This window comes from Periplaneta americana, chromosome 17 (genome assembly GCF_040183065.1).
Source record: "Periplaneta americana isolate PAMFEO1 chromosome 17, P.americana_PAMFEO1_priV1, whole genome shotgun sequence".
Taxonomy (NCBI): Eukaryota; Metazoa; Arthropoda; class Insecta; order Blattodea; family Blattidae; genus Periplaneta; species Periplaneta americana.
Window position 1 is genome coordinate 35,640,833 of NC_091133.1, and position 15,639 is coordinate 35,656,471.

At 32.6% G+C, this 15,639-nt stretch overlaps 1 protein-coding gene across 1 annotated transcript in view; it reads left to right on the top strand.

Annotated features, from left to right (window-relative positions):
- LOC138693001 (pecanex-like protein 1) overlaps nucleotides 1–15,394 on the top strand; it is a 78,584-nt gene extending 63,190 nt beyond the window's left edge. The window contains exon 9 of the mRNA XM_069816499.1: nucleotides 13,604–15,394. Within this exon, the coding sequence (XP_069672600.1) occupies nucleotides 13,604–13,744 (141 nt within the window). The 3' untranslated portion in view covers nucleotides 13,745–15,394. The remainder of the gene's footprint in view (nucleotides 1–13,603) is intronic.
- Nucleotides 15,395–15,639: the final 245 nt, after the last annotated feature.

A 15,639-nucleotide genomic window follows, 5' to 3' on the forward strand; every position in this document is an offset into this window, starting at 1 on the left:
ATACTTTATTTAAAAGGGGCTGATGAAATAAATCGAAATATCTCCCTTATTGATTTTCATGAAAAATATTACATAACAAAAGTTTTTTTTTTTTAATTATTTCTGATAAGTTTTATTCCATGTAAAATTTTGATAGGACTAATATTACTATGATGTACCAAAGTATTAATACATAATGATATTTCCGTGCAGAAATTCTACATTACCATATGGCGAGATATATCTGTTTTAAAATAACATTGCTTTTTTATATCATGGCCACGTCAGATTAATATACGAGTAATAAAGATAAAACAAATGACTCTGTATTTATTTAAGGCTGCCTTGGAGTCCTTTGACAGCAATCGGATTAATATATGGATGATATGATATGTGTTTATAATATACTAAATATTATTATATTATAAAGAGAGAGTGTTTGTGTGTTTGTATGTGGCAATCTCAGGAAACTATAGATTTAAATAATTCTTTCATCATTGAAAAGTGTAGTTCCTTTATATTGACGTAGGCTTTATGCATAGCCATCTGTAGTCATGGCCCGGCCCATGCTATGTGGCAATGTCGCACAGCGGGTTAGTTGCTGTCCTGTCCTGTTGCACAGCTGTTAAAAACGAGCACATCACTTTTCTATTTCGAAACGAAATTGATTTATTATCTTTGATACTGAATGGCTGTTGACTTGCCACCATATTGTGAGCACTTTCTTTTAAGGTTACGTTTGTATTTTATTTTTGAGGGTTCAGTTAACGAAATAAAACTAAAATACTGTCATTAAATGCTTCTTTATTTAACCGGGTTTTTAATTTGCATGAAAAACTTATCTGCAATTTTCTTTTGTTGTTCAATTTGTCTGAGAACTCTTTCTTTGCTCTAGAGTAATTATTTAGCAATATGTTACTGACAGTGGATATGATATTCTCAATTACAATGTCATTCAAATGATCAGATCTCTTTGTTTTCATGTAAATTTGCAATCAAACTGTTGCCTTTTACGACTGCAAGTTTACCAAGAACTTTAATAACGTTCTTTTGGTGATTTGTTAACAAAAAATGTTGCTCATACTCTTTTGAAACCAGAGCCTGTACAATTCCAAGGACATGTTTGCATACACCTAAAACAAAATCAGAAGGCACAGACAGCTTACCTCTATTTATATCATTAAAGTATGCATCGTCACATGCATTTGTATTTATCAAAGCACACTTACAAGAGTTACATTTCATTTTTGCATTTACCTTGAATGAAACATAACCACAGATATAGAGAAATCCTGACTCATCACATTTTAAATTCCCTAAGTAGTCAGTATTTAAAATATCATAAAATAAATTATCTATTTCTTTCTCATTTTTCTGAATGTCGTTATTTTCCTCCAAACTTTCACTGGAATGCCTCACCTGCCTGTATCTTGCTGAATGAAATCCTAAAACACTTTTAATCCCAATTTTTCTTTCAGCTTCTAATATCTGTGTCTCACTTATATTATAATTACCACCTGCTAGCTATCTGTATTGACCAAATCTAGACTCCAGATTGTCAGTCTGAAATTTAGCAGGTGAAACATATTTCACATTTAAATTATTTAGTGCATATACAATAATTTCTCTCAGCACATATGTGCAATGATGCAAGGCATTATATGTATCTAATGTCAAACAGTACATACTATGGTTTTTGTCGCTAATCTCTTTCCATTCCTCAAGCCAAGCCAAAAAATTAGTAAGAAAAGCCAATCTTACATCATCAATGCTTTCAAATGGTTTCTTTAGAGTATTGTTTGTCACAACATAAGTCAAAGATCTTTTTATGTTAACAAAAGACCACCAAATCAAAATCACATGAACAAAGTATGCTGTATCTGCAAAACCATGTTTCCTTAGAGCTGAGACAGTCATTTCATTAAAAATGTATACGACTAAATTTACCTTCTGCTGCTCAAATGTATTTGAATAAATAAATAATTTCACAAGCATGTCAGACTCCTTAACATACAAGCTTCGAATATCTGAAAATGAAACCTCTTTTATGTCATAACTTTCTTTTTCTGATTCTGCATTAGTCAGAGGATTTTCAAGATTTTACCAAAAGGGCACCTGAAATGCTTTTCTTGGGTTCTTAACATTGAGCCAGTTGTTGCGAATATTTTTAAATACATGCACACTATCATAAAAAAACAAAGATCTTTATGGGACAATTTTCAATTTGAAAGCAATAATTACTTTCTGAATCTTTTGTGAGTTCATTAAACATTACGCGATTCACCCTATTATTGTCAGTTATGACACACAATGTTTGCAATTCGCACAAATGTATTTCTTGTAAGATATACTTACACATTTCTGCTAAATCTGACCCTGTAAGTTGTTTAACCAGCACAAGTCTCATCACCTCTTTGAAATTACCAAATGCAGCACTAATTAAAAAAGCTACGATGCTTTTCGCAAGATCATTTGTTTTATTTGCAGCAACCCCAAACAACCGTCCATTTTTATAGTCTACAGTTCCCTTTACGTGAATTTCATCTACTTGAAGATTCACAGTTTTTTCATTCTCTGTAAGTTGCCTAACAACATGTTTCAAGAAATGTGTATTCTCAGTTTCTGAAGAAGGGGATATTTGAAATGAGGAGGACAGTTTTCTTAGATATCAATGACCTGATGTTGTTCAGCCTAATGACATCATAACACTTCACACTCTGGATATAAATTAAGAAAGAATTTATAATTGTGGATACAACATACTTAGGTTTTTTCATAAATACTGGATCAAACTGATTACATAAAATATCTAACTTTTTTAAGCTGCTTTCATCACAGTTCTCATCATTTTGCAATAACAATAATTTCAGACTTTGTAGTGAGGTAGTAATTTGGGATACAATAATGCTTTTGTTGTTATCTGGTGAAACATAATAATCACAAAAATCTATTAGCGATGAAAGCTGACTCCATTCTGTAAGCAAAGAATTTCTACATATTACTAAGTTAGAAGTTGTACATCTTAAAGCCTCATTTGGTAGACGTCCACCATTCACATGCACTTCCACACTAAAATCACTGTTTATTCTAATGCTGGCAAATATTTTGAGAATATTAGTTATGTCTAGTTTATACACTATACAACAAGATTCGTTTTTAAATAGTGACCACACTTTTTTTTATACTTTCTTTGATATATTTTCCAAAAAAAAAATCCTACACACTGTTTTCGTCTGTCTGTCTCTCTTCATCCTCCTTTTGCTTTTTAAGATGATTGTGAATTTTTTCTCTTTTCTGTTTCGGATTTTTCTGTTTGGTTCCACTTGCAATACTTAGATATGAAGGCAAATTTGGAAACACATTCGGAATTGCACCATCACACAAAACTGGATGATCACGTTTACGAAAACATGCCTTTCCGTCCTTGTCGACATATTTCTCAACAAAGCTCAAGTCATTTTCCTGAAAATGTTTCATACATACTACAGAGCTGTTGGTTGGTGACCATTCTGTCCATGGAACCGAACGAATCCATTTACTGTATAGTTCAGGATCTTTAGGAAACCGAAAACAACTTGTATATCCTTCTGCTTTAATTGTCTTATCGCAATTACTTACGCAACCCGGCACTACACATCTATCTGGCATGTTTATGAAATGTTGTTATCACAGACACCATAACAATGGAAATATTAACGCAAATACATGAGCAAGGAGAACGTCTTGCACTAAAACACATGTTATGTTACTCAGCCAATAGGACGGGCTGCGACATTGCCACATTTACCAGGGCTGGGCCATGACTAGAGAGGGCTATGCTTTATGTCATTTCAGAAGCTCATGAATGAATCGAGGACTGGGCACAAATGCATATAAGATAGGACTAAACAGAACTTCACACGCAGAAAACTTTATATACTGTCCAAACTAATAATTAGCTATATGTACTGCAGTTAAATTTAATGCTATTTGGAAGTACCATACTGAAATTTGATGTCTGATTTGCATTGTGTTTTTTATGAAAGAATGAAAGCCAGAGATTGAATAATCTATACTAATAATAAATCTGTAACCGAAATTTTTCGGGTAATTTTCGCTTTTCCAATAATAATAATAATAATAATAATAATAATAATAATAATAATAATAATAATAATAATAATAATAATAATAATAATAATAATGATTTATTTAACCTGGCACAGTTAAGGCCATATGGCCTTCTCTAACACTCAACCAGGATAATTGGTGTTAACATGTATAATTAACCATCCTGAAACCGAAAATCGCGTTTTTTTAATTTTTGTTTGTATGTCTGTCTGTCTGTCTGGATGTTTGTTACCTTTTCATGCGATAATAGCTGAACTGATTTATATGGAAATTGGAATATAAATTAAGGTTGTTGTAACTTAGATTTTAGGCTATATGGCATTCAAAATACTTTATTTAAAAGGGGGTGGGGGTTATAAGGGGACCTGAATTAAATAAATCGAAATATCTCCCTTATTATTGATTTTCATGAAAAATGTTGTGTAACAAAAGTTTCTTTAAAAATGATTTCCGATAAGTTTTATTCTATGCAAAATTTTGATAGGAATGATATTTAAGGACATACATTAGTTTTAAAATAACAATGCTTTTTGTGCCATGGCCATCTCAGATTATACGAGTAATAAAGATAAAACAAATGACTGCATTTATTTAAAGCAGTCTTGGACAACAATCGAATTAATATTCATAACCCATTTATATGGATGACATTCATATGTGTTTATAATATACTAAATATTAACTTATTATAAATAGAGAGTGTTTGTATGAGAATCGATTTGGATAATTCTTTCATCATTGGAAAGTGTAGTTCCTTCAGATGAACGTTATGCTTTATGTAACTACAGAAGCTCCAGAGTAAATCGAGGACTGGGCACAAATGCATGATAAGGTATGATTAAAACAGACTCTTACACATAGAAAACTTGATATACTGTCGAAACTATGAATGAGTGATATGTAGTTAAATTTAATGATATTAGAAGGTAATAAAATTTTATGTCTGCTTTGCATTGCATTTATTTATGAACCAATGATAGGGATGGAATAATTTTACAAATATATTGTACATGCGACACATACATATTAAGTGTTAATTATTCAGTAAGATAACGGTACATATTAACGGTACATATTTTTATTGCTTAATTACATATTTGAGTGAACTACGGTAATGTATATTTAAACTTTATTTAGTCCATGTAAAATATTACTTTTTACTAGATTTTATTTTTTTGTCCATGAAATATAATCGTATTTTTACGAATGTTGTCATGAAATGGCGTTCTTTTGTTTATTATGTACCGGTACCCACATTTGTTTCCTATGGTTCTTAAAATAATGTTTTTTAATGTGTTTTTATTTACATAAACAAAACTGCGCTATGATGCCAACAAATAATTACCTTCGTACACAATCCCACTATATTCATATTGGTTTGGAATGGTTTGTTAAGGAATGTATTCAAGACTAATTTAGAAACGTGTTAAACGAATTATTCTTGCACCGAAAAACGGATGCTCCCTGGACAAATAGTGGTATTTCAATAAGTAATTACTTCATAGTTCCATCTGGTATTGTATCACGTTATGACTGAGGTACCTATTGTTAATTGTTTTTACTCATAAAATTAAGCTATAACAAGCAGAGTATGTAAGATCTCGCTTGCAGAGGGGTGGAGTTCGAGGTTTGAGGTGGCATACACACCACAAATCGTGCTGAAGATGTCGTTTTGCTAATTATTCAATATGAAGTGTTGTGCACTATACAGAACTCTTACCTATTAAGTATATAACCTTCTCAGTGATCACATCGTGTCTGTAGAGTAGTGTGTTATAATTCTGAGGTTATTTTCATTGATTTAAGTATGTTGTGGTGTGAGAGGATACGAAGTTTCATCTTATTTTGTTATGTAGGTTGGAAATTAATAAATAATGTGTCCCATTTTGGATAATATATACCAGAGAGCATTCGTCTACATAATGTAGATCAACCGGGTGACATGCGACCGGCAAACCGTCTCGCAAACCGTCTCGGCAGTTTTATTATTACTGAACTTACCTGGAATATAAGAGGTGTTGTAAATGATGACCTTCTGCTGCAATACATCTTTGATATCTTTTAAGGATTTTAATGGCTTCATATGCTGTGGTTTTAGATACACCAATTTTTTGCGCGAGATGACCGATATTTTTATGAGGTGTGATCCAATCTTCATTCAGTTTTTCCTCAGCAAGTACACAGCGTGGTATTTTGCTCCTTTTATTCAATATTGACTCAGTTTCTCTAAATGTTTAACGAGGTTATAGTCTTGATATGTGGAACAGTAACATTATAAAATCTTCTTGCAAATCATCTTTTCGCCTTTCCACAATCACTCTATTCCGATAAGTCTCTACCATGAAAATTCTTTGCTTTAATGTAAATTTTAAATTTCTGTCAATGATATTAAATTTATTTATAAGAAGATGTGCAGCAAAGTGCACGGATACGGCTAGTATTAAATAAAATGATGCACATTATTGTGTGTCTGACATCTTTAATTTAAATCAATTTAAACAAAGGAACACTATGGAAAACACAGAATTTTACTTCAGAACTGGCAATATGGCACTAATTTCAAATGTCACAACCTTTAAAAATGTATTACAGGCCCTATTATTACTAGTTTAATGACTCCAAAATGAGTCATTGAAAGGTTAATATCACTGATTTTATTAAAAATAAAACGTGATACATCACTAGAACAGAAATATCATTATTACCCCAGTACACAATAAATTCAATATATTCAACAATCATCAACAAAAAATAGGTAAATACCCATACCAATAATCGACAAAAACTGTAATTCACACTTTTAACAAGACTGAGAGCTTTGGAACTTTAGATAAGCAAAAGTTTAGGATTTTTAAAGAACTCATTTAAGCTTCGTATTCAACACTCCAGTTGAAAAATGTAAATATACAAGATGTCCAAGAATACTGCTGGTACAGCAGTTTAGTTCTTTTTATAAGCACTCGTTTATACATGCTTTAACATCAATGTTACATCACGTGTGTAAAATCTTTGGGTATATCAGTAGCCCTTTGAGATTGTGTTTCTATTGTCGTGTGTTTCAAATACTTGTGTTCATGTACCTAACTCATTTGGATTTTGTTTTAATATGTATGATAATTGTGATGAAGGCAGTGATAAATCATGGTATGTAAATTTCCAATCCGATATTTGGTTTAGTGACTGAGAGAAATCATTAACAAAAAAAAATCTAGTCAGATTGATCAGCTACAGAGTTCGAACACAGGACATTCCGAATGCGAGCCTCAAACATTATCGTCTGAGCCATCTTGCTCGGTTATACCAGTTTTAATTAATAAGTTCTTATTGAAATTCATAAACTAGCAGTTGTGGAAGTGTTCCATGCATGGACGACAACTTGCACTCAAATATTTTGTATTTTATTTTAGTAAATTCTCTCACAGAATATTTATAACCCATTTTTTACATCTGAAATCATTACAGCAGAATTTAACTTAGGAATTAAACGAAATAAAAAGATAAAAATCCGAGACTTAACCACATTAAGAATACATGCCAAGTGTAAGCCAGTAGCTCTACACTAAAATATGTAGGCCTACCAGTATGGATTTATATATATATATATATGTTTGGAGAAAGCGAAAAAATGCAATTTTGTATTTTGTCCTTTGCTGTTGTTGCAATTTAAAGCCTGAACAATACGGTCCTTTCAAAACCCTCATTCTTCTAATAAATCTTTCGCGTCTGTATCATCATGATTACATATAAACAGCTGAGTTTCCCAATAGTGTTGGTTATTTACTGCTTGGATTGCTAGCTATATGCGTGCATATCTTTCTGGCAGAAAAAGTGGCGAAGTTTCCTTACTGTATGAATACCTATACTGCAGTATTATTATGTACTGTGTTTCATGTACACTTTCGAAATAATTAGACCATATAGAGATTTCACGTGAATATAAAATTAGTGTGCTTATTCATGTATGTACGTGAAAAAGTAGCTATTGTGTTCCATCTCATGCTCTGTTACATTACATTGTTTTATATTATGTTACATTCTCAGGTTTTGCCATGTCGCATTATTTTATTATAGCAGTCGGATATTCGTTTTGATTGTCTAGCACTTGACAGCAAAATTCATTGGCTCTTCTCAATAAAATTAGTCTCGACTTTTCTTTCAATTTGTGCATCCCATAGTAGTGTATCAGTAGAATCTTTACTCAGTGGCACTGGACAATAGATATTATGAATCAACTTGTTTTTACTTTTCTCCAGCTGAAGTCTTTCAATTTTTTATCAGAATAAAGACTACAGTAATGGCTATGGCGAGTCTAGACATAGCATTGTACTTTTATTCATTTTGTTAATGAAGTTTTTTTTTTTTTTTAGTTACATTATATTTGATTGGTTTGTGTGTGTTTTTCACTTGTAAGTCCACAAGAAACAAATTTCCATAGAACAGAATTTAGCAATCTTTATGCTTACCTATAAGGGAGTACTCACATTGAGCTGCTTTGCATCACATTACAAGCCTTCCAACATCTCATTTCCTTCACAAAAGGTTTTTGTGTTGGGATCCTGCAATTGTGTGTTTACAGGTGAAGCAACAATGTTGTTCAGTGAAGACACTCAACAGTAATTCTGTATTAATACCACGGTAATTTCATAAGTCATGGCAACTATATTATATCAGCCAATAAAGCTGCAGGAATAGAAATTCACTATATGCGATTGAAGGTCACTGGAATGTGCTTCGCAATGCTAGTACCAAATTGGATCCGGGTACAGGAGGCAAAGGGTAAGGGAAATTGAAAGATGCATAAATAGAAATTATTGTTTTATTATGCACAAAAGGAAACAAAGTACATTACTCACAGCTAACAAACACCCTTCAAAATAATCCCCCAAGGCTTTCACACATTTTTGCCAATGATGATGCAAGTGTTGAATACCATCGGCTGTGTGCAATTTGTCTGTGTGTACCACCTCTCATCGAAACACTGTTAAGATGTCCTCCCTGTTTGCAAACTGCTTCCTACTCAGTGACTTCTTCAATTGTGGAATGAGATCAAAGTCGCATGAGATCAGGCGAGTAGAGAGGTTGTTCCAAGATCTCCCCCCCCCCCCCCTACCACTGCAAAAGGTTCCTGACAGGAGCTGTAGTATGGGCTGTTGCGTTATCATGGATGATTATGGCATTGTCCAGCAGTGTTGGACGTGTCCTCCGAATTGTACAACGCAGATGATACATCAGGAATGAGGAATGACCTGTAGTATTGGGCATTGATAGTGTGGTTCATAGTTCAGAATGATACTGACGAGCATTTCTGCTATGAAGAACTGCAATTTTCACGTATGACCGCTCTTCAACTTTACTTACATCCATTTTGGAGCTCAGTCTCTAGCATACTAACTTTTGTGTGTCCTGTCAATTAGCCACCAATGCACACAGACGCAACCTGGCAGTGGCATCCTGTACAGTGTACAACAGGTATTCAAATGTATATACTGAACTAACCACATTTTCAGTTATTCAGAAGATTTAACATAGTGTTGTCGTGACTTATGAAATGACCCTTTTATATGAACTGGAATTATTTAATTGGGTCTTTTGTTTAGTAGGATGAGACATTCTTTTGTAATATTGAGAAAAAATCTGAGTAAGTTTCTAGATGAAATACCATTTTGTGTAATTTGTTACTTCAATGCTCTTCCTCATTTTAGTTCATTGCTAAGAACTTCCTAAATTTATCAGTTCCTCAAATAAATTGATTGGTCAGGAAGATTCATTGATTGGCTTTCACACTCTCCCAATCTGAATCCGCTTAATTTTTACTTATGAGATAAACTTAAATACACTGTTTATCCACCATCAATTAGAAGTTGAAATTTTTTTGACAGTGTGTTGAACAAGCCAAGATGTAAGAGACCTCTTGGTAGACCTCATCTCCGTACCAAGTATATGATAATCTTTCTACAGTAGGAGAACGACAAGAAGATGCAGAGAACAGAGACAAATGGCGATATATCGTGAATGAGGCTAAAAACCTCTTAGGTTTTGAAATGCCCTAAATTGATTGATTGATTGATTGATTGATTGATTGATTGATTGTTTGTTTGTTTGTTTTGAACAAGGTTACCAAAGAAATTGACAGTCATAATTTAACTGAGAAAGAGATCTTTGATGAGATGCTGCAGGGTTTGTATTAAGATGCAATGAGCTATTTTGGCAGTTTAAGCATAAGTACTGTAACTCTCTTAATGCAATTTCAGATAGTTGGTGATATATTTTTATTATTTTAATTTTCTGAACTCGTCTGTATTCTGGTTTTATGAATCATTCTGTGGACTCAAGAAAAGACTGATTATTTTATTAAAGAAAAGTTTTATATGAGGAGCTTATTTTCAAAACGACTTTTGTCCATTCCCATAACTTTGTGGGGAAATCACGAAAAACATTTTTAGGTATAAAATTTCTTACCGGCTAGACAAGAGACATATGAAACCAATGAGTTTCGGTGCTTTTAGAATCAAATGGAAACATGAAACTCTTTGATTCCAAGCTGGAACTAATATTTTATTGCAAATTTTTCTGTGGACAAGAGTCAGTTTGATTCCAATTAACTCTTTTAACGCAAGATTTGACTGGTTTAGAGGGCATTCTCAAACCGAATCGTGACAGTTGTATACAGAGTGATAATTGAAGAATGCATGGACACAGGAAGCTTATTTTCATTATCAAGTGAACAAGAGATGTTTTGAAAATGACTCCTCCTCATAAAGAATTGAAGAAAGATATTTTCAATATTGCTACCATCCTTCTTAATGACTTGATGCAAGAAATTTATTGTGAATATTGTTAGTAACGAAGATAATTCCATTTTCAAACTCCTCGGCCATGTGTAAGTAGTTTTTGTACATTCAATCTTTTTACTAATCCCACAAAAAGTAGTTGCTAATATTAAAGTATAATTTATTTTGGCTTGTGTTAAAGTATGGAGTATTAAGGTCATCAAGACTATTCAGTTTCAAAACGACTAGGATAACATAAGTAACCTTCTTCTTCTTCTTCCTCTTCTTCTTCTGGCAGCCTTCCTTTGGGATCCTCTGGCCCATTTGGAAAAATAAGTAACGTCATTAAAATAATGCTACAAAATATTTATATTACTATTGTTAGTATGAGGTTTAGCTCATATTTTGTTCGAAAAGCTGTTCTTTGAATTTTATCACACATCTCTTGAAAGATTGTTTCATATTGGGATGCATTTACAGTCTTCTTTAAAACATTGATCCAATAATAATGAGAGCAAAAAAAAAAAAAACACACATCACATTGTGCATTTTCTTGGATGCAGTAGACCGTCTTTGTGATGGTTCAGATTGTCTCTTCTTCATATTCATTGGTTTTGTTTTTCGACAATTTCATTGAGATGGAAATATGTCTTTTCTTAAACACTTCGAAGCCCAACCATTTAGTGACCTGTTTTTGTGCTTTTTCAAATTGCTCTCATCAGAATTGTGGTTCATATATTTCAAATATCACTGCCAATTTTAAAGAGGAGAGTTCAGTGAATGCTTTCATATGTAAACTAAATAAAATGACGTAATAAAGTTTACTTATATTTTATTTATAAAGAAAAAATTATTCCATAAAAGATTTTCAGACATAATGCACCTTTGTATGCAAAATTTGTAGCATTCTGGCCAGCAGAGTGGCATATTATTTTGTACCTCTCCCACCCATCCTCTCCTCTCTTCCCTTCTCTCCAATTCTCTCTCTTGTGAACGAACTTGACAGATTTTTGTTGATTTAGCCTGTGGCTGAACTTTCTGAGAATAATGTCTACCAATTTGCTGCTGTTGCTAATATTTCTTCCTGTCCAAATTTTGCACCTTTCTCTGTAAGCCTCTGGCCTGTCTGTTGCAGGAATTTTGGTGAATGACTTTTCTTTTCCTGAGCTTGAATCCAATGAAACAATCCGTATTACTTTCTTGTCCTTCAGAACCAGAATAATCACAATATTCTAAAGCATAAATGAAAAGCATGCACTATTTATGTAGCAATATTACAGTTAACTGTCGTAAAAGAAAAATAGGTGATCTAAAATTCGTAAGTTTTTTTATCACATGGAGTTGCAATAAAAAAGTGCAGATGTTAGCACAAACCACACTATTACTGAGAAATGTTTATGGAATGTGAAATCAATTCACTATTTTTCGAGATGTGTACAATGTTAAGAGATCTTAAAATTCCACCCTTTTTCAATCCTTGTGCACATTGTATTGTATTTATTAATATTCCATGGTATTCATACATTGCTTCAGAGCTAGAATATGGAAAAACTTAATACTACTATAAAGTCTTAATTTCTAGTCACAGTCTAGTTGAAATATATACAGAAGAGGTTTACAATATAGTCCACTAGTACAACACAGAGTTTTAGTATCAATTTCATGAAGTGTTGTTGAATGCCATAAATTCACCTACAGAATAAAAGGCATGAGAAATAAGGTACTTCTTTAATTTGGCCCTAAATAATCTTATGTTTTGAGTTTAATTTTTATATCGATAGGGAGGCTATTAAAAATTTTTACTGCCATATAATGCACTCCTTTTTGATAGCACGATAGACTTGCCGATGGAGTATGAAAGTCATTTTTTGACGCATATGTATGCTATGAACTGTTGAATTAGGCAGTTAGAAAGGTTTCACGATTGCATACGAGGAAGATTATTAATGAAAAAATATACTCACAAATCATGGGCATTATTTGTAGTTTTTTTGAAATAGTCCTACACTATTCCCTAGATTTGGCACCTACTATTATTCTAATTACTCTTTTTTGTAGTAGGAATATACTGTTACTATCTGTGGAATTTCCCCAGAATATTATTTCAAAACTCATTACCAAGTGGAAGTATGCAAACTATATTGTTTTTAAAGTATTGATATTTACTGTCTTTTGCATAGATCTAATAGCAAAACATACTGAATTTAGTTTGGGAGTAATTTCTTTAATATGATTTTTCCAATTTAACACATTATAGATATTTAAGCCAAGAAATTTGGTGGTTGTTGTTTCTAATAGGAACCTATTGTTAATTATTGCACTTGAAATTTGCGAGGTTGAATTTGAACAGGATTTAAATTGAATTAATGTTAGTTTTGTTACAATTTAATACTAATTTATTGACTGAGAACCAGTCACATATTTTGAAGAGAATTTCCTCTGTTGAAGATTGGAATGTGTTGGAGTTATTGACTGTAATTACTATAATTGTGTCATCTGCAAATAATATGGAATGACCTACATCTTTTATTAGAGGGGCAAGATCATAACCTTTTACTGCATAGTGTTCAGTAAGCAAACCAACAATCGATTTTAGGTTCTGTCTGTTTAGTTTGAGCAGTACAAAGCAATTACAGTTTTAACTTCAGTGATTAGCTATACTTTAAAATAATTGAATTATGGGATTGAGATTTTCATGATTATACTGGTATTTATTTTCTAATAACATTTTTCGTGTTGCATAGGTTGTGCATCGATGGGTTCCATCACACCGAGACCCCAACCGAAGATCTCATGTGGACCGGACCATTCTTTTAGTAAAAATTGATGATAAATATGTCCCTATTGCTGAGAGTGGAACTCAAGACTTGGGTGCAGAAGTATAGCACAAGACTTTGTGCCGCAGGCACAGACATAGGTCCAGGGTATCTCACGTGTGAGATAGCAGGATCCCAAAGAACATGATACTCTGTAACAAGCAGATTCTAAGTTTCAGAGGCACAAGAATAGAAGAGAAACATTCCTATTAAAAATCTTATCTCAATGTCTGCTACTTAAATGGTCACGTGTTCCTACTTATGCGACGAGTGACTTATGTGACAGAAGGATGTAGCCATTTAGGAACATTACGTTTTCTGTCATTGGTATTATTTCTTGAAGGTGCTTGTTGAGTGTGTTTTCCATTAAAAATGCGGATAAGTGTCTCATAACAGTAACTGTGGGCAGAAACAACGGTATAAATATTTTGATGCTTGGAATGTTATCACAGTTACTTGTTAAACAATGAGTGTTTTATTATATTGCTAAAGTGAGAGAAGCGAGAGCTATACCAAATAACGTAACGAAGAAAAGGCTGTTCCCTTACATAGTAAATCATGATAATACATTCAGGGATGCAGCAAACGAATTAACATTGTTTGAGCATATATCAAGTATTACAAGACCACAAATGAAATGCTGGTTATGGCCATTTGTTTTAACTGGATTTTATCTTATCTCGTGAAGGTTGCGGGATACATATTAGCCCAATTGTAATAGCAGGTCATGATTAACTTTATTAGAAACAAGACACCATGAGTGCCAAGAATATATCATTGTCTTAAAATTGTTTGTATTGAATGTGTGCTTGCATTTGTGAATGTATGTACATGTGCATGTGTGTTTGTATATATATATATATATATGCATGCACACACGTTACAGAACAGTGCATGACCATCAGTTCATTTGTGGCAAGGTGTTTTTGTAAGTAATGTATCCTTATTTCTAATGAACAATTGGAGACTGTTTTTATCGCCAATGATTGGTCGTATGCTTGGAATGTCTGTGAGAACTAATGGAATCGTGTAGTGTTATATTATAAGAAACTATTTATTATTCAGATATAAAAGAGCAAGGTTGTTATTATGTATCGACTACTTGTACAGAACGAGCAAAGCCATGTTACTAGCTTTTATACTTGTAGTTGTCTAGAGCTGATTATTTCACAGGATGCCTTATCAACTATCAGACTGAATCTAATATTTGAAGATATGATAAAATAAATCCTTTTTTGTACAATTACAGACTAAAATTACTACAGATGTTCTTTAGAAAGATTAAAAAAGATATTTTAAAAAAGTAAGAATCAATAATCCAATTTGGCTGTGTGTCAAGAAGCCTCTGAAACTTGAAAAATGAAGTAGAAAATATTTGTGAATGTTTTTTATTGGCAAGTAAGCTTTTTACCAGCATTTGCTCGATATTGTCATTGTTATTTCTTTATTTATATAGTCGTGTCTGGTGAAGGAGTGACAGAATGTAGGCTAATCCCTTACACTGATATAATTTTTTATTAACGGTTTTAAGACTAGAGAAGAGCAGCCAGTCAGAGACTGTGATAACAACTGACCACAGCCATAATCTTACTCATATTGTTATTTATTTACTTTTTTTTTTTGCCAGCACTTGCTTCTGTCATTTTTTTTTCTTCCCAGAATTTTTAAGACTGCAATGTTTTGTTGACTTATTCAAAATATAATTTATATATATTTTTACATGTTGTATCAATACACCTTCTTACCAGCTTCTTGCTTGTTCTAATTTTAACCTTTACAGAATAAGATACTCAGGTGGTCAGAAATTGGATTTGGAATAATGCTATACCTGTGATTGCCCCATGGGATTAACCACAAACAGTTCAGAATATGAATTTGTAAGGATTTATGGTTCATCATGAACACGCTAGAAAATATGTGTGTGAAAGAAGTAAGCAGGATGTACAATTTTTAAAATGGTTTTG